Source organism: Strix uralensis, chromosome 37 (assembly GCF_047716275.1).
Source record: "Strix uralensis isolate ZFMK-TIS-50842 chromosome 37, bStrUra1, whole genome shotgun sequence".
NCBI lineage: Eukaryota > Metazoa > Chordata > Aves > Strigiformes > Strigidae > Strix > Strix uralensis.
In genome coordinates this window covers 1786499-1806142 of record NC_134008.1, presented here as the reverse complement: position 1 = coordinate 1806142, position 19644 = coordinate 1786499, and the positions used below count along the sequence as shown (strand labels likewise).

General features: G+C 49.6%; 1 protein-coding gene and 1 long non-coding RNA gene across 2 annotated transcripts in view; both read right to left on the bottom strand.

The window, feature by feature from the left end:
- Nucleotides 1–19644, bottom strand: part of LOC141937094 (uncharacterized) — a 786032-nt gene that overhangs the window by 97479 nt on the left and 668909 nt on the right. The window lies entirely within an intron of this gene.
- LOC141937079 (olfactory receptor 14A16-like) lies at nt 16033–18075 on the bottom strand. Its single transcript, XM_074854481.1, has 2 exons — nt 17166–18075; nt 16033–16157 (listed from the first exon to the last, which is right to left on the bottom strand). The coding sequence occupies exons 1-2, from the start codon at nt 18073–18075 to the stop codon at nt 16033–16035; spliced, it is 1035 nt and encodes a 344-aa protein (XP_074710582.1).

Below are 19644 nucleotides of genomic sequence, written 5' to 3'. Positions count from 1 at the left end.
CCTGTTTGTTACCCATGATGTGTGCATTGGTATACATGCACTTCAGATGGACTGATGTCCCCAGCACCTTTTTGCATTTACAGGTCCTAAGTCCGGTCTGACCTTTCACAGGTGTTACCATGGTTACTGATCCATCAATATCCCTTGCATCTTTGTTGTGCTGCATTTCTCCATCCCTTGCCTCCGCTTGGATAGCAGGGTGTGGTTTGTTGCTGGCACAACAGCCCACAAACTCTGGCAATCTTTCCTGGGGCTTATATCTGGGAGTTCCAGTTTTGTCCCCTTCCCCCTTCAAATCTAGTTTAAATGTCTCTCAAGAAGCCCAGCTAACTCCTGCCCCAAGATCCTTTTATCCCTCTGGGACAGGTGAATCCCATCTGTTGTCAACAGTTCTGAAATCCTGTATACTAACCTGTGACTGAAAAATCCAAAGCCCTGCCAGTAACACCAGTCTTGGAGCCACAAGTTCATCTGTTGAATTCTCCTTCTTCAGTTCATCTATGTCAGGTACTGCAGCTGTTAGAGGACCTGTATTGGCATTTAATCACGTATACTCAATCTTCAGTCACCACTTCCTGTTAAGTTTATGGACTGGCCACACCAGTGAATTATAGGGTGAGTTGGAATGATCATCCCTTGTTCCCTCAGCTCTGCTATTACCGGAGCGATCCCCTCCCTGGCACCTACGGTAAGGCATAAGGTTTCACATTAACAATTTTAGAAGGAGGAAGTGCAGGCACTTGCTGAAAAAGGCTTATAGAGGCAGATGGGGACCCAAATCTCCATTCCCTTCCTTTCAAATCCACCCAGGCTTGTCCCTTCAATAGGTCAAGTCCCAGGATATTTGTGTGGAAATTTCCCAGGATCATAATAGCCTCTGTTGCAGTTTCATTCCCTGGTAACCAGCATTTCACCCGAGCAGTCGGCTGTGGCTTAGAGTCCCCGAAAACATCTGTAACCCAGATCTACTTTTTGTCAGCAATTATGCCATTGCACTTGGCAACATCAGCTTGGAGTGCTGAGATCTGAGCCCCCGTATCTACTAGAAATGCAACTGGAGTTTTAAAGGGGCCGAGCGGAAAGGTAATCAACAAGTCTCCTTTAGTATTCTCTGTGAGCTGCCTTAAGTGGACCCACCCGCCATCCCCCGGCTCACTTACTGGGGATGGTGCGTCCAATTTCCCAACCCTAAATCAATCAAGTCCTCTTCAGGGGCAGTTGGTGTTTGAGAAGCAATTACCACCATCTCGTTAGTTTTCAGTTCTGTCCCTCCCCTCTCCCAAAAGGTCTGCTCAGTTGAGGGGGGCAGCTTCCTTTTGTCTTTCCAAGCTCGAATGAGCTTTTCTAAAACTATAGCAGGCATACTGCCCATTAATTCTCAGGGAATCTCCTGTCCAATTCCCTCAGTCCACAAGAGGTTTCTCTTTGCCCTGAAGAGTTGCAGAGGGGGAGGAGATGGACTTTCCTGCTGTTCCACTCTGCATACCGAAGGCTTAGGTTTACCCGTACCCCTGGTAAGGCCCATTCTCCAGCCATAATTTATTAAGTCCTGAGCTATCTCTCCCCAAGTCACGGGTCCTCCTCCTGCCCATCTACCCCCTCGCGGGGCTAATGCATTCCGCGAACGATCTTGTAGTTGTACTGCATATAATTTCAAAGACTCTGGCAAGCCCTGAATCAGGGGAGTCATTTGACTGGGGTTAACAAATAATAACATCCGGGCAGGCTGCTGCAGAATCAAACGCCTGTCGTGCATTAATTGGAGACAAGCAGCCTTCTGCAGACTTTTGGTCAAATGATTTATGGTTGGGGTCTCAATACATACTGGATCCCCCCTTTCCAAGGAGTCCAGACACCCAGCCCAGTAAGAAGCTTGTTGAGTTAATGACCATGGTTCTCTCTTGTTGGCAGTAACTAAGAAAACCCCTGGCCCCCAGTACCCCTGGGCCTCATCTTCTGATAAAAAGATTCGGTTACCATCAGTCAAAGATACCCTCCACATGTGTTCAGTCTCAGTTTCCTGAGCTTGTCTGGTGTATTTCTCCTGAATTTTCACAAGCTCAGTTGCTGGATATGGTGTCATTCGACTGGTACTTGCAGAGCTCTTCTACCCTGACTGTTGGTGGTATCCGTTTTAATTAATGGTCTTAAATTTTCCCCCTCATTTTTGGGGTAAAAAATTTCTGAGCTTAACTCTAACTCCTTTGTTGGATACAAGGGTCTAGCTGCCGATTTTGCCAGACTTGTAAATCCCAGTTCACTATCCGGAACAGAAACGAGATCTGTCCAGTTGCAGGTTTCTTGTTCATTCTCCTCTAATTTGGACCGTAAGTTTTTTTTCTCGGTCCAAGGCATCCAACAGAGCTGTGTGGAGATGCTGAGTGGTGTTATACTCAGTGGCTAATTGGCTTTTCAAAATTTCAATTCGCTCCTTCAAGAATTTAGCTTTTTGTTCAGTAACATTACGTTCCTCGGCCAATTGATCCTGGAGAGCTTTTACAAGATCTTACAGGGGTTTGATCATTTCCCCTTCTACTTCTCTGTTCAAGTGTTTATCTTTTTGGGCTGCAGCTAGTGTTGCCCCTAATACAGCGCACACCATAGCTTTTCCTCTGCCTCACCGCGACTTTACACCTCCGCAAGCACACTGATATAGCTTGCCACTGCTTCTGGATTATGTCAATTATCGTGGGCCCTTTACTAAAGGAGGAGGACAAGCCTTATACTCCTTCAGTTTCTCAAAAATAGGGGAGCAGTCAAGCACCGACATTTCCCGGCCAGTCATGGCTTGCCACTGCTCAAACCTCTCCTGGCTTATAGCTGAGAGGTCACTTCCTGATTCTCCCTGTCCAAGTTTATTGGATAGAGAATCGGTATCCCTCTGACCCTCTCCTAGCATATAGCTGAGGGGCCAATTCCCGGTTCTCCCCGTCCGAATTTGTCATATAGAGAATCAGTATCTCTTAAGTCTTTCCAACACCAGAGGGGATCCTGCCCACTACGCCAATTTTAATGTCACATCCCACTCAGACAAGGGAGACAAGTGACTCAGATTTGTAAATCCCAACAGAGTGGACAACAGTGAGACAAGTCTCAAAGTCCAAACATTTATTGACTACACACAATATACTAATTGAACACACGATAATTGGCTAAGTATATAGCAAGTTGTGGCAAGCAATACAATATGCCTTGCATTGTTTAATGGTAGTGAATGAAAAGGGGAAAAAGGACAGGAGAGACATAGAGGGAATAGGTAAATAGAGATCACTGGTCTGGGTTTCTGCGTCGATCCCACCAGCGAGCAGACAGGGCGCAGTTTATCTCCGGGGACTAGAACTTATATGAGCTAGTTTCATCTTATAGTCCTCCACGACTAGACTGAACCATGGTCTCCACTCGGGTCAAAACCACCACCAGAAAGAACATGGTGACCCAGATGGAGCTGCCACACAAACACACAGCGGTCCAGGTCCCGGCCTGCAGGAAGTGTCTGAGCCTGTCAGTCCTGTCGGAAGGCACCAGTGATAACACTTGTGTGCGCTGCGATCAACTGGATGACCTGCTCAGCCTGGTTGCAGAACTCAAAGAAGAGGTGGAGAGATTAAGAAATATTAGGGAGTGTGGAAGGGTGGAGTAATACCCTAGCACCCCTAAAGCAACAGGAGCAAATGGAGGCTCCAAACAAGTTAGGTAATCCCTCATCCTCTTGCTACCAGGCAGAAGGAGGGGACATAAGAGATGGGGGAGGCTGGAAACAGGTCCCTGCTCAGGGAGGCAGGAAAATCCTCTCCCGACCTCCCTCACCCTCCATGGTGCCCCTTCACAATAGATTCGGGACCTTGGAACTTTTGAGTGAAGAAGAGAAGGAAATGAAACAAACAAGGAGGAAGAGCAAGGTCCACCAAGGCCTGGTCATTCTAGACCAGGTATTAAAACCAGTTCTAAAAAGAGCCCCAGAAGAGTCATTGTAGCAGTTGTCTCCATCTTGAGGGGTATCAAAGGCCCCATATGCAGACCGGACCCACTTCATAGGGAAGTCTGCTGCGTCTCTAGGGCCCGCGTCAAGGACCTCAAGGCAAAACTCCCCGCTCTAGTGAGACCCAAGGACTACGACCTTCTCCTGGTTTTTCAGGTAGGTAGTGATGACATTACCAGGAGAAGTCCTAAAGCAATGAAGAGAGATTTCAGGTCCCTGGTGAAAGTGATTAAGGGGTCGGGGACACAAATTGTGTTCTCCTCCATCCCTTCAGTTGGGGGGATGGATGAAAAAGAATACAGGAGAACTCAACAGATGAACTTGTGGATCCAAGACTGCTTTATGGTCAAGGCTTTGGATTTTTCAATCATGGGTTGGTATACAGGGCACCAGACCTTTTGGCATTAGATGGAATGCACCTGTCCAAGAGGGGGAAGAGGATCTTGGGGCAGGAGTTATCTGGGCTCATTGACAGAGCTTTAAACTAGATCTGAAGGGGGAAGGGGGCAAAACATCAGCCCATCTGAAGTGCGTGTATACCAATGCACACAGCATGGGTAACAAACAGGAGGAGCTTGAAGCCATGATGAAACAGGAAAAGTATGATGTTGTGGCTATTACAGAAACATGGTGGGATGTCTCCCATGACTGGAGTGCGCCTGTTGAGGGCTACAAGCTCTTTAGAAGGGACAGACAAGGAAGGAGAGGTGGTGGGGTAGCGCTGTATGTTAGGGACTGTTATGATTGCTTTGAGCACAAGTATAGTGAAGACAGGGTAGAGTGTCTTTGCGTTAGAATCAGGGGGAAGGCCACCAGGGCAGATGTTGTAGTAGGAGTCTACTATAGACCACCCACCCAGGACAGAGAGGTGGATGAAATATTCTGTAGGCATTTAGGAGAAATCTCATGATCACTTGTCCTTGTTCTTGTGGGAGACTTTAACTTCCCAGACATCTGCTGGAAATACAACACAGCAGAGCAAGACCAGTCCCAGAGATTCCTGGAATGTGTGGGAGATGATAACTTCCTGACACAGCTGGTGAGTGAACCGACCAGAGAAGGTGCCCTGCTGGATCTCCTCTTTGTGAACAGAGAAGGACTAGTGGATGATGTGGAGGTCGGAGGATGACTAAGGCACAACGATCATGAAATAATAGAGTTCTCTATTCTTAGAGAGGCCAGGAGAGGTGGAAGCAGAACTGATATCCTGGACTTCCAAAGGGCTGACTTTGTCGTGTTTAGGCACCTGTTTGAAAGGATCCCCTGGGGGAAGATCCTGAAGGGTATAGGGGTCCAGGAAGGCTGGGCACTCTTTAAGAAGGCAGTGTTAATGGCTCAGGAACAGGCGGTCCCCAGGTGCTGTAAGAGAAGCCGGCGACAGAGAAGACCACCCTGGCTAAACAGGGAGCTTTGGCTGCAACTCAGGGAGAAAAGGAAAGTTTACAGCCTTTGGAAGAAGGGACTAGCCACTCACAGTGATTACAAAGACGCTGTGAGGCTATGCAGGGCAGAAGTCAGGAGGTCTAAAGCCCAGCTGGAATTTACCCTGGCTTCAGCAATCAAGGATAACAAGAAATGTTTCTATAAGTATGTCAGTAGGAAAAGAAAGACCAGGGAGAGTCTCCATCCCCTGCTAGATGCAGGAGGAAACATGGTAACAAGTGATGAGGAGAAGGCTGAGGTGCTTAATGCCTTCTTTGCCTCAGTCCTTAATAACAAGACCAGTTGTATTGAGGGAATCCAGCCTCCTCAGCCAGAGGACAGAGACTGGGAGAACGACCCCCCCGCAATCCAGGAGACAGTCAGTGACCTACTGCATCACATAGACACACACAAGTCTGTGGGACCTGATGGGATACACCCGAGGGTGCTGAAGGAGCTGGCTGGGGTGCTCGCCAAGCCGCTTTCCATCATTTACCAGCAGTCCTGGCTGACCGGGGAGGTCCCGACAGATTGGAAATTGGCCAATGTAACGCCCATCTATAAGAAGGTTTGGAAGGATGCTCCAGGAAATTACAGGCCTGTCAGCTTGACTTCGGTGCCTGGGATACTGATGGAGCAGCTCATCCAGAGTACCATCTTACAACACATGCAGGACAACCAGGGGATCAGGCCCAGTCAGCATGGGTTTATGAAAGGCAGGTCCTGCTTGACAAACCTGATCTCCTTCTACGACAGGGTGACCTGCTTATTGGATGAGGGAAAGGCTGTGGATGTAGTTTACCTTGACTTCAGTAAGGCTTTTGACACCGTTTCCCACAGCATTCTCCTGGCAAAACTGTCTGCTTGCGGGTTGGATGGGCACACGCTTTGCTGGGTAAAAAACTGGCTGGATGGCCAGGCCCGAAGAATTGTGCTGAACGCAGTTAAATCCAGTTGGTGACCCATCACGAGTGGTGTCCCCCAGGGCTTGGTTTTGGGGCCACTCCTGTTTAACGTCTTTATTGATGATCTAGACGAGGGGATCGAGTGCCCCCTCAGTCAGTTTGCAGATGACACCAAGTTGGGTGGGAGTGTTGATCTGCTTGAGGGTAGGGAGGCTCTGCAGAGAGACCTGGACAGGCTGGAGTGATGGGCTGAGGCCAGCTGGAGGAGTTTCAATAAGGCCAAATGCCAGGTGCTGCACTTTGGCCACAACAGCCCCCAGCAGTGCTACAAGCTTGGGAAGGAGTGGCTGGAGAGCTGCCAGTCAGAGAGGGACCTGGGGGTGTTGATTGACAGCCAGCTAAACATGAGCCAGCAGTGTGCCCAGGTGGCCAAGAAGGCCAATGGCATCCTGGTTTGTGTCAGAAATAGCGTGGCCAGCAGGGACAGGGAAGTGATCTTGCCCCTATACTTGGCAGTGGTGAGGCTGCACCTCAATTACTGTGTTCAGTTTTGGGCTCCTCACTCAAAAAGGACATTGAATTACTCGAGCGTGTCCAGAGAAGGGCAACAGAGCTGGTGAAGGGTCTGGAGCACAGGTCTGATGGGGAGCAGCTGAGGGAACTGAGGGGGTTTAGTCTGGAGAAGAGGAGGCTGAGGGGAGACCTCATTGCCCTCTACAACTACCTGAAAGGAGGGTGCAGAGAGCTGGGGATAAGCCTCTTTGACCAAGTAATAAGTGATAGGACAAGAGGTAATGGTCTCAAGTTGCACCAGGGAAGGTTTAGGCTAGATATTAGGAAGTATTTCTTCACAGAATGGGTAGTTAGGCGTTGGAAAAGGCTGCCCAGGGAGGTGGTGGAGTCCCCATCCCTGGAGGTGTTCAAGAGGCAGGTTGACATAGCACTTAGGGATATGGTGTAGTTGGGATCTGTCAGTGCTAGGTTAACGGTTGGACTAGATGATCTTCAAGGTCCTTTCCAACCTAGATGATTCTGTGATTCTGTGATGCTGTGGTTCCAGGATGCATCTGTCTTCCTTGCTTCACTTTCCTCCCCCTCGATTCATACCCACTTTCCTTGGGTCCGTCCCCTAGGTCGACCCACATACCTATGTATCCCATGTACAGGGAGGGGTAAGGTGTTTCATGGGATGATGTAATTAGCATGATCTTGTTAGTCTTTGTTAACATATTGAGGGGTGTTAACCTTAATATGCATTTTGTGGTTAATGAAGCAAAGGTCCTTCACCGGACAGATGGCCCTTGAAATTTGACCAGGTGCCCCAGAGCAGAGCCATCCTGTCCCCACAGGGCTATTTCCTCCAGCTGCATCCTGTGTTATTGGGGCAGCCTTATCAGCTTCAACCTCCACACCATCCACCCTGTGACTATAGTTATGTCTTGCGAGTGTTTGAGGCATTCCTTAGCTCAGATGTCATTCAAATCCCCGTGCTAAATTATCTCTTTCTGAGGCTGTTTTTCTCAGTCCTTGTTTCTCACAGGCCTGTTTTTTGTCTCTCACATTCCCTGCCCCCAGAGAGCCTTTCAACAATGAAATGTTTCCATGCTGACCTCATGTATCACTCCTACCCTGTCCCCATGCTCTCCACAGGGCCCTGACCTGGTGGTGCTGCTCTGTAGAGCGATTGGGCTGTGGTGCCTGAAAGCCATGGGGTGACAGTCCCAGGCAGAGCCCTGTGATCATTCACCATCTCCAGGGGAACTGGGCACTATGGGGGAAGGCTCAGCCCAGGCCCATTCCCTAACACATTGCCCCATTCCCTCCTGCCATGGAGAACCCAAGCACAGCAGCTTGGCCTTGTGAGGGCAATTTCTTCAGCCTGACCTCAGCTTTGGAAAAAGAGCCCAACCTCCAGACATTGAGGAAATCCCCTTTTATTACAGAGATGTCACATGGGAGGCCAGCTGTACCATCATGCCAGACATGTGAGAACAGACCTCTGGGTCAGATAGCCTGGTTCATGCCTCTGGGGAAGTGGAGTGGGTGCAGACATGGACAAACATGGTTATCACAGATAAAATGTCCAAAACACAGGAGGTTCCTGAGATGAATGTGAAATCACTTCTGAAGAGACACGGGCAGGTTAATGGTGCTGAGAAACAGCTGATTGAATCAGCTTCTTCAATGTCTCTTTAAACTCCTTGTTCCTCATGCTGTAGATGAGAGGGTTCATTGCTGGAAGCACCACTGAGTACAGAAATGACACCACAGAGAATGGTCCTGCACACAGAATTCCATCAAAAAAGAACTCTTTGTGCATTTAATATTTGGTTGACTGACATCAGGAGTAGCTCCCAACACACCCTTGGCTGGACACAAACAGTGTTTTGTCCTAAGGAACAGCCTCATGCCACCTTCATTCCATGGTCCTTAACTGTGAGACAAACCCTACAGTATGGAAGTTTCCATTGAAAGGGTTCCATTGGAGGGTTCCGATGGGGTTCCATTATTTTAAAGCAGCAGATCCCACCTCTCCAGCCTGTAAAGTATACGTTAGTCACATCAAGCTGGAAAGCGTAAAAGCCAATAAAAAAAGGAAACTTGTGCCATTGGGACCCAGTGCTATGTCTGATTTGATTCCCAGGATCTCCTGAGAGAAACAGATGGGAAGGTAAAGAATGTGCAAAAAGACATCCAGAAATTGAAGGAGAAGGAATTTCCCAAATAAAGAGGACTGTTTTATTCAAAAGAGAGGAAGATCTTGGGTTCCACAGACACAGACTCCGGTTACAAATTAAATAGATGGAGGTGGAAGTTGGACAAGTACAAGATTTAGAAACAGAACTAAAGGTTTTAGAAAATGAGCTCGAGAAAAGTAGAAGAGCAGCTCAGTTTCTAGCAGAGCAGCATATAGTCACTAACGGAAGTGACAATAGATGCAAGACACTCCCTGCAGTCTGGGAACTCAAGAGTAAGTCTTGGTCAAGATCCATAGGTTCTACTGGGAAGGCCCAGGTTCCTTCAGGCTGGTATTATGGATCCTGGTACCCTTGGGAACAGATTCTTGGGGATGACCCACAGCTGAAGTGGCCATTGGGAACCCGAGAAACTTGGTCCTGTTATTAGCAGGCACAGGAGCATCCATGAACACTCTTGGGTCCTGTAGGTTAAACTCAGGTTGAATAACTCCAGAACAAGCAACTTCAAGTGGCTGTGACAGAGCCCATCAACTTGACCCAATTTGGGAAAATATCACCTTCAAACCAGGGAAATTCAAGGGAGTCATGTGAAAAGACCAATCAGGTCAATCAGCATAGTAAGGGAAAGGAATATTTCTTATGCTGTAGATGGAGAAGGCAATAAGCATTGGATTGTGTCTCAGAATATGTGAGAATCTAATCAAGCTGAAATGAAAAATTTTTTCTTAGCTCCAGGTTGAACATCCGCTGCTTCACCCAACATTCATCTTCCATCCTCTGAACATGCACCATGGTGCAGACCCTAGTTCTTTATTCTTTATGGCCCCCTCGTAGGTGCTGCCAGGCTGCACTGAGGTGCCCCTCAGCCCTCCCTTCTCCAGGCTGAACAAGCCCAGCTCCCTCAGCCTCTCCTCACAGGCAAAGTGTTCCAGGCCTGACCTATGTTGGGGGCCATTCACCAAACCCCCTCCAGCTTGCCAACATCATTCCTGTACTGGGGATCTGAAATCTGGATGCAGTAACCTGGACAATGCCCTCTCTTGATCTCCTGGCCGCACTCCTGGCCATCAAGCCCTGGGGGCAGCTGGCCTCCCTTGCTGCCAGGGCACACGACTGCCTCCTGCCCAACCCACCAAGACCTTTCCCACGGGGCTTCTCCCAGCCAGGCAGCCCCCAGCCTGTGCCATTGCCAGTGTGAAGTTATCTTAAGGCCTCATCTACTTCATCTTCATGGTCAGGAAGTCTGGACCAGACATCCACTCACCACAATTTTGTGCACGATTTTCTTTCCTCTCATGTTGACTTCTCAGCTCTCAGCTGACTCCCAGGACCCCACAGTTTCTCCAGGAGGTGGTTTTGGCCACTGCTACAGTAGCTACTTGCAAACCCTCTGGGCTCTCTAGTGTCCAGTCCAGACTTAGGCTTTCAAAAATACCGGGCTCCCAGGCCTTTTCTACTTCCTGGTTGCTCTGGTTTCACTACTGTTTACACCCACTGACATCCACACAAACATGACATGCACATACACCAGTCTTGCCGGTTGCTGTCCCCCCTAGAACAGTTGGAAGAGGATCTGACGTCATCTACCTGGACTTATGCAAAGCATTTGACACTGTCCCACATGACATCCTTGTCTCTAAACTGGGGAGACATGGATTTGACAGATGAGGCACTCGGTGGATAAGGAATGGGCTTGACAGTCTCACTCAAGTGGCTCGATTTTTGAAAGAAAAGATGAGTGATGTTCCTCAGGGGTTGGTGTTGGTACTGGCACTGTTTAAGGCCTTTGTTGGTGACCTGGGCAGTGGGATCGAGTGGACCTTCAGCAAATTTTTCAGCAGCATCAAGCTATGTGGTAAGGTCGCCATGCTGGAGGGAAGGGATGTGCCATCCAGAGGGACGTGGACAGGCTGGAGAGCTGGGCCTGTGCAAACCTCATGGAGTTCAACATGGCCAAGTGCAAGGTCCTGCACATGATTCGGGCCAATCCCAAGCACAAATACAGGCTCGATGATGAGTGGATTGAGAGACGGCCTGAGGAGAAGGACTTTGATAGAAAACTGACTGTGAGCCAGTAATGTGTGCTTGCAGACCAGAAAGTGAACCATGTCCTGGGCTGCACCAAGAGCAGTGTGGCCAGCAGGTCAGGGTAGGGGATTCTTCCCCTCTACTCTGCTCTTGTGTGATCCCACCTGCATTGCTGTGTCCAGCTCTGGGGCCACCAATATCAGGTGGTCATGGACCTGCTTGAACAAGTCCAGAGGAAGCCACGAAGATGATCAGAGGTCTGGAGCACCTCCCCTGTGAAGTCAGGCTGAGAGAGTTGGGGTTGTTCAGCCTGGAGAAGAGAAGGCTCTGGGGAAACCTTACGCAGCCTTCCAGTACTTCAAGGGCACCTACAGGAAAGCTGGGGAGGGACTCTTTATCAGGCATTAGGGGATGAGGGGAGTATAAGATTAGGTATTAGGAAGAAATCTTTTACTTTGTGTGTGGTGAGAAACCAGAACAAGTTGTCCGGTGAAGTGGTGGCTGCCCCCTCCTGGGAAGGATTCAAGGCCAGGTTGGATGGGGCTTTTAGCAACCTGATCTAGTGGAAGGTTCCCTAACTATTAATCTTTAAGGTCCCTTCCAACCCAAACCATTCCATGACTCTATGATTCTATGATTATTCATGACTTCCCATCAGCAGACAATGTCCAGCGACCTCACTACATGTAGTGGGTGTTTTGGAAGAAAAATATCTTAATAATGAAGGTCACGTCCTCCTTGGCATTCCTTTCTCTCAGCTTTTATTACTGAGCATGATGTCATATGCTATGGAATATGCCTTTAGTCAATTCAGGTCAGCTGTCCCATTTATGTCCCCTCACAGCCACTTGCCCACCCTGAGGATACCAGCTTCTGGGGGAGTTGGAGAGACAGCCTTACTGCTGTGTGAACACTGCTGAGTAACAGTCAAATCATTGGGGTGTGATCAACAGCGTTGGAGCCATGAGTACGAAGCAGAGGAACTGCTATGGGGGAAGTTCATTCCATCCCAGCCAGAGCCAGTACAGAGGTGTTGAGGGGTCTCTTTCAACCTGTGTTACTCTTTGATTCCGTGAGTCTTTCCCTTGGAGAGCTCTCTGAAGACAGAATAGACAGAAGAAGAGGAAAGACCAGAGAGGCAGAAATAGAGATATGAAATACACCAGTATAAATACAGCAGTTCCTCAGAGGAATGTTTCTCCACTCCAACTATTGGTAGGAAATCCCTCAGATAAACCTCTTGAAACAAACTGACTTCTATCTGCTCAGTGACTGAGTGATGGTTGGGTACAGCATCATGTGGTCAGCTGTGTCTCAGAACTCCTAATCCAGCAGGAAGCCAATGGCTGTGAAGGGGGCTGTGAGGTCACTTGTGCCTGTGGAGGTGATAGGCCATAGCAGGACCATGGCTGAGAAAGGGACTGTGAGGTCACAGCTGGTAGGTCAGCCCTTGACTCAGAGCTGGGACAGGTGCTTTTAAGGTCCCCTCTTCCAGCGCCTCTGCCAGGCCAGCAGAAGACACCCAGCTGGCACCTCAATTGTGAGATCCCGTCTGCCGAAGGGCCCAGGCTCACTCCAGAAAGGGGGCTTACATTTGGGTTGTCATGTCTCTTCTGCCAGATAATATGGTGGGAGAGCAGCAGGCACAGGGCTTGTTCATGTCTACGTGAGAAGCTGAAAGGCCAGCAGCCCTGGGAGATCATGGTGAGGCGACTTCTGTCTGGTCAAGTGAAAGGCCACAAGAAGGCTGAGAAGTTGGGTTCCCTGCTTGAAGGGTTGTAGGAAACAGCAGGAGAGAGAAACATTGTCACACAGTGCAGCTTAGAAGGTGTAGACTGGGCATGAGGAGGAAGAAATGTCACCCCAAGGGTCATGCTGTTGCACAAGAAGTCCTCCAGAAGGCAGATGAGATCAGTCCATGTCTCTGTGATTCAAGGAACAGAGTGTGAGTGTGGCCAGACGTCAGTGAAGGTGTGGAAATGCCAGGGGCAGAGCAAGGTGAGGAAATGAGGTGAGTGTCTGCAGCCTGCGGGGAAACAGAAGCAGCTGTGGGACAGCGTAGGACAACCTGTGGTGGAGATGGCAAAGGGCGCTGGCAAGGCTGGGAGTCACCAAGAGAACCCAAGCCTTTGTCCCCTTGGGTACAGCAATTGTCTCTGTCACCAAGGCCTATGAGGGGACATGTTGTCCGAAGGCCCTGGGGGGGCCTCATTGCCCCCTTGCACACCCCCATAAGGCTGGGGACTGTCATACCATTGTCCTTCACTCAGCATCACCCACCCCACTTATCCCACGATCCCCCTGAAGAGCCCTGAGCAATGTGTGAAGGACACGATCTGCCTTCCCAGGGGCTGGGGGTCAGGGCTTGGCCTTTCTGCTTCATCAAACAAAACCCCGGGTTTTCTCAGCATCTGAGCTGCCTGCACTTACCTTTGCCTACCTGCAATCATGGCTTCCAATTATCTGTATTAACGAGTCCCTTGGGATGCTTTGCTGGTTATGGTCCTCAGTGGGACTTGTTAAGTACTTCAAGGTACTTTGGGTTTTGCTTTTTACATGGAGTCTTTGAGAGGTTTGTGCAATCTCCTCTCAGTACCTGAGGGTCAAGGACTCAGCACCAAATACACAATGGGCTCATTAAAATAAAGCAAGCCCTAAGGAGCCATGTCTCTTCCTGTAGTTTTCTTCAAGTCTTCAAGACTTGTACAGATAATTGGAGCAGTTTCCTAGTGTAGTTATGGATGAGTATTTCAAAGAGTTTCAAATAAAAATTATATTGACTTTTCAAGGGTGTATTTTATTAATTTTCAGTGTAGAGAAGAGGTGATGGCAGCATTCTCCAATAGATACTGATCCAGGGTCTCTCCTAAGGACGTCTGGACAGGTGGAAAAGCAGTTCCTTGAGGTCTGACACAGAATGGACAACCTTCCCCCACACCTACCCAACTCCACCATTTCTCTCATTGTCCTCCTGGGACTTTTCCTTACATCAGACTTCTCCACTGCATTCTGCAGCTGGAGGTTACAGCTCCTTTGCACCAGCTCCCACCTGCTTTCCTTAGAGAACTGGTTGCACACAGGCACAGATTCTTTTTCCTAATTACAAGCTAAGAAAAGTAAAGCAAGCTAAAGTTTCATCAGCAGTAAAACTAATTCCAGAATCATATGGTAACTACAAGTGTCTCTAATGAGTTTGCCTTTTGACAAGGGATAATCTTATCAGAAATGTTTTAGGTAGCTAGATTGGAAAAGATAGATATAAACACAATCAAAGAGTTGGCTAAGGAGGCAATTAGACTATTGAAAACCAGGCAAAGTTTTAACTCCCTGGTGTCAAAGCAGCAACTGGATAGGTGAGTGGTATCTGAATGAACAAAGAGTATGGGGAGGAGAAAAACAGAATCACGGAAAGTGTGTTTCCTAAGATAGTCAGCATCTGAAAAGGTGACTTTAGAAATGGTCTTTGTATCATGGACAGTTGCAAACATATGAAAGAACAGAGAAATTAAGTGTATGGTATAACAGTCCGCTTGGGTGAAATTTCTGGGCACCTAAAAGAGAGGAAAGTGTCCAAATGCATTCAGCAGGGACTTCCCAAGGGTAAATCATGCCTCACCAACCTGATTGCCTTCTTGATGAAGTAACTGCTTTTGTGCACGAGGGAAGAACAGTGGGTGTCATGTACTTCAACTTCAGCAAGACTTTGGACATGGTCTCCCTCAATATTCTTGTACCCAAGTCAGTCTGGATGGGTCGCCAAAGAGATGGGTAAAACACCAGTTGGATGATGGGGAGGATGGCACAGTCGTGACGGGATCGTACCCTACCTGGAGGGCAGTGGGACATACTGGGGCATGGCGGGGCAGCACAGGGGACTCTCCTGGAGCCTGAGCAGTTTAACACTATTAATTCATGGAGCTATTCAGACACTCCTAGACTCATAGATGAGCTCAGGTCAAGGGACCTCAACAGGTCATCTAGTCCAAGCTTTTGTGGGAAAAGGAGCCTACATGAGATTGTCTAGCACACTGTCCAACTGCTTCTTTAAAACCTTCTATGATGGAGACACCACTACATCTATGGGGACTTTCTTCCAGTGAATGACTGTTCTCACTCCTTTGGACTAGCTCCAGTTCATCTGAGTCTTTCATTAATTGTGGGGACCAGAGCTGGACACATTACTCCAGGTGGAGCCTGACAAGCGCTGAGTAGATTGGGATGATCCAGTCCCTGTGCCTGCTAGTAACGCCCCTGCGGATGCAGCCCAGGAGCCTGTTGGCTGTTGTTGCTGCAGCGTTGCACTGCTGGCTCATCTTCAGCTTGCTGTCCCCCAAGAACAGGTCCCTTTCAGCAAGGCTGCTTCCAGCCACACAGATCCTGGCCTGTATTGGGCTCTTTCGTTATTCCCACCCAGGGGCAGGACTTTGCTAAACTTCAGGCTAAACCCCTTTGTTAACCTTCATCTTGTTCTTGCTGGCCCATTCTTCCAGCCTGTCCAGGTCTCTCTGTGAGGCGGCTCTGCCTTCTGACGTGCCCACCTCACCACCCTCTGTGCTGTCATCAGCAAACCTTGTGAGGGTGATTTCAACTCTGTCCTCCAGATAATTAAGGAAGATGTTGAACAGTGTTGGGCCCAATATCATTTCCTGGGGAATCCAACTTGTTACAGGTTTCCAGCCTGAGTAAAGAGCATTGATCACCACCCTCTGAGTGCAGCCTGTTAGCCAGTATCCTACCCATCTCGCAGACCGTGTCTCCAATCTGTATCTTGCTGTTTGTCCAGGAGAATGCTGTAGGAAACAGCCTTTGCTGATGTCCAGGTAAACAACATCCACTGCTCTCCTCATGCTGACAGAAGATGTTATTCATTAGAAGAAGGCAATCAGGTTAAATTGGCATGATTTGCCCTTGATAAATCCATGCTGGATTTTCCCAATTACACCCTGAATTTGATTTGTGATCGTTGAAAGATTCCCCAGCTCAATCCCTTAGACAGTCTTCACTGCCCCTTCTCCCCATGTCCATGCTGCTTTGGACCCTCCCCCAGCATCCGACCCCTGCCCACACCCATCCGTGTCCCATGCTGGTCTTTGCAGACAGCTTTGCTCCTGGGTCTGCTGGGGTCTGGGCCAGGAGAGAGGCCAGGGAGGACTGGCCGTTCCCCCCATCCAGGCAATAAGACCAGCAGGGGGATGGAGATGATCTCATAGAAAGACTCCCCCATAAACCTGGAGTGAGCAGCCAGTGCTGGAAATGGCCAGTGAGAGAGGCTGGGGGGTGATGAAATCCCTGGGCCACCTTCCTGGTCTGTCCATGACACCAAGGGCACAGACCATCCTCTTCTGTACCTGCATGTCTTCGATCCCTTCCACAAGCCCTGGCTCTGCACCACAAATGCCCTGGTGTGAGTCCTCACCCTGCGTGGTCACACATTGTGAGTTATATAGTGATGGTTTTCTCTCATCGGTACATTCCATCCCAGCCCAGCTCCCTTCAAGCTCTCCCACCTCTCTGGCCTCCTCTCCAACTCTCTCCCCAGTACAGCCCAGTCTGGGATGGTCCCATGACAGTGTCCACTGCAGGGTGCTCTGGGTACTCACCCCACAGTCTCAGCCCCTCAGAAGGGCACAGCAGCTCCTCGGGAGCAGAGAGTGGTCAGTCCCAGAGATGGGAGGCACCCACGGTGCAAGGAGAAGGATGTCAGTGGCACCCTGTGTCCCCTGCTCTCCTCTCCAGCAGATCCTGAGGGGTCTGCAGCCCCTCTGTGCCATCCATCCCCTCTACTCAGACCAGCACAAGACCCATCAGCTGGTGCAGCCATAATGATGTTTTATTCCCCATTCATTCGTGCCCTGGTAAGGATGGATGTAAGACAAAGAATTTGTGGGAGCATTTATTGTGCTTAAAGAAAGAGAGCGCCTGGCTCCTCCTGTAGACAAAGTCCCTGAGTCACAAAAGATGGGTGGATTCTGAAGTATGAGGGAATTAATAATGGAATTTCTTTGTAGACCACATCATTGCCAAAAAGAGAATAATTATATAAAGAAGGAAAGACATGTTTGGGCTGTCATGACATAAACTGGGAGTTGTTTGCAGAGGAAGTTTGACAGTCTATGACTGTTAAAAAACAACCACTCAATCTCCTCAGGGAATCCTTGAGCTCCTGGTTCCTCATGCTGTAGATGAGGGGGTTCAGTGTTGGAGTTACCACTGAGTACAGGACTGCAACCACCAGGTCCAGATATGGGGAGGACACAGAAGGTGGTTTCAGGTAGGCAAACACACCAGTGCTAATAAAGAGGGAGACCACGGCCAGGTGAGGGAGGCACGTGGAAAAGGCTTTGTGCCGTCCTTCCTCAGAGGGGAATCTCAGCACGGCCCTGAAGATCTGCACATAGGACACCACAATGAAAACAAAACATCCAAAAAGTAAACAGGCACTAACCACAATAAGCCCAACTTCCCTGAGGTAGGACTGTAAGCAGGAGAGCTTGAGGATCTGGGGGATTTCACAGAAAAAATGGTGCAAGATGTTGCCATGGCAGAGTGGTAGTGAAAATGTGTTTGCTGTGTGTAGCACAGCATAGAGAAACCCACTGCCCCAGGCAGTTGCTGCCATGTGGACACAAGCTCTGCTGCCCAGGAAGGTCCCGTAATGCAGCGGTTTGCAGATGGCAATGTAGCGGTCGTAGGACATGACAGTGAGAAGAAAACACTCCCCCACCATCAAGAAGAGAAAGAAAAAGACCTGTGTGGCACATCCATAGTAGGAAATGTCCCTTTTGTCCCAGAGGGAATTGTGCATGGCTTTGGGAAGAGAGGTGGAGATGGAGCCCAGGTCGAGGAGGGAGAGGTTGAGGAGGAAGAAGTACATGGGGGTGTGCAGGTGGTGGTCACAGGCGATGGTGGTGGTGATGAAGCCGTTGCCCAGGAGGGCAGCCAGGTAGATGCCCAGGAAAAGCCAGAAGTGCAAGAGCTGCAGCTCCCGTGTGTCTGCGAATGCCAAGAGGAGGAACTCAGTGATGGAGCTTGCGTTGGACATTTCTTCACTCTGGGCGTGTGCCACTGTTGAAAAAGGAGAGGACATTGACAAGTTAGGGCAGATTTGTTTGAGTCAATTTGATGGTATTTCCCAAAAACTGCCCCCCAAATTACTTCTCTTTCTTTGGGGGAACTTCATTCAACCACTTTTTATGAGATCATATTTCTGCTGCTGAGGGAGGGCACTTTCTCTGAAGGGGCAGAAGACAACATCTCTTGCACCACTCTCAGCCTGAAACTGGGTAGGACTGAGGGACAAAAGGGTTCCCCGTGCCCTCATGCAGAGTCAGGAGAGATGGTCTGCCCGTGAGTGACCTGCTGGTCACTACACAATTGCGCTTTGCTTTTTATACCTCTCTCCACCATAGTATGATCTCACTAACAACGTACACAAAGAAGAAATAGGACATTTTTGAGTTTGGAAGTGTGTGGTTCCAAAGTCCATTTCTCCAAATTGTTCTCTGTTTCCCCCTGCATCTGAGCAGAGAGTGATGCAGAGGGGTGACTGGACCCTCTTCTCCCTGTAGCTGTCTGTGGGAGCTGTTTTTCTCCAAATCTCCTCCCTGTCAGTGCTCACAGCCCCCATCCCACCTGCTGTGTGCTCAGCTCTGCCCTGCAGACCCCTCCTGGCAGGATGGCCCTGCGCAGGGGTATCTCTCTGTCTTCAAGCTCTGATGGGAACATCAGACCAACCCTGATGAGTCTGTGAAGGTGACACTGAGGCTATCTGCAAGCCATGCGCTCTTACTTTCTCATACACGCTGCCCTGCCGAGGGTCTCTCCTTCCCCCCACAACTTCTCCCCATAGCGCCATGGGGAGCTCCCGGGGCAGGCTAAGTGCTGACCCTGGCAGGTGGCAGAGTCCCTGCCCCAGCACACAGCCCCTGGGCTGCAGGGACCCTGCTCTGAAGGACAGCCCTGGGAACCCCTGGCTGCACCCGCGGCTGCACACCCCTGCAGCCGTCCCCGGGAGAAGGCAGCCGCCATGGCCTGTCCCTCTGACAGTGCAGCAGGGAAGCCCTGCTCTGGAGCATGTCCTCCTCCTCTAGACAGGAGGGAGATTCCTGGCAGCTGTGCCGGCTTCACCAGATCCCTCCACGACTTGCAGCTGCATTGCCCTGCACCCAGAGACTTACTGTCAATCCCTGTGAAGATTTCTCCTCCAGTGAGCTCTCACCATCCTCCCCCTCCTGTCTGCCTTTCCCCTCTCTGTTGCAGTTTGCAGAGGAGCTGCTCCTGGGCAGAGCTGTCTCTCTGCAGCGCTGGCCACTAGCCATGAGCTCCCTCCATCCCAGGAGCCTTGTCCAGCTCCGCAGCAGAGGACGAGCCCAATGCGTTTTAATGACCCTCGGGTTGGTTTGGTGCTGAGTCCATGAACCTCAGATAGTGATAGGATGATGAAGATGCCTGTCAATAAGTCAAACTCAGATGCAAACTACAAAGTTACTTCAAGTGTTAATGGGTCCCAGTGAGGACCATTAGTGACAAACCCTCCCCAGGGGTTGGTTAGAGCAGAAAACTCCAGGCAGTGATGACAAAGGCTGTGTCAAGGTGGAACAGATGCTAAATA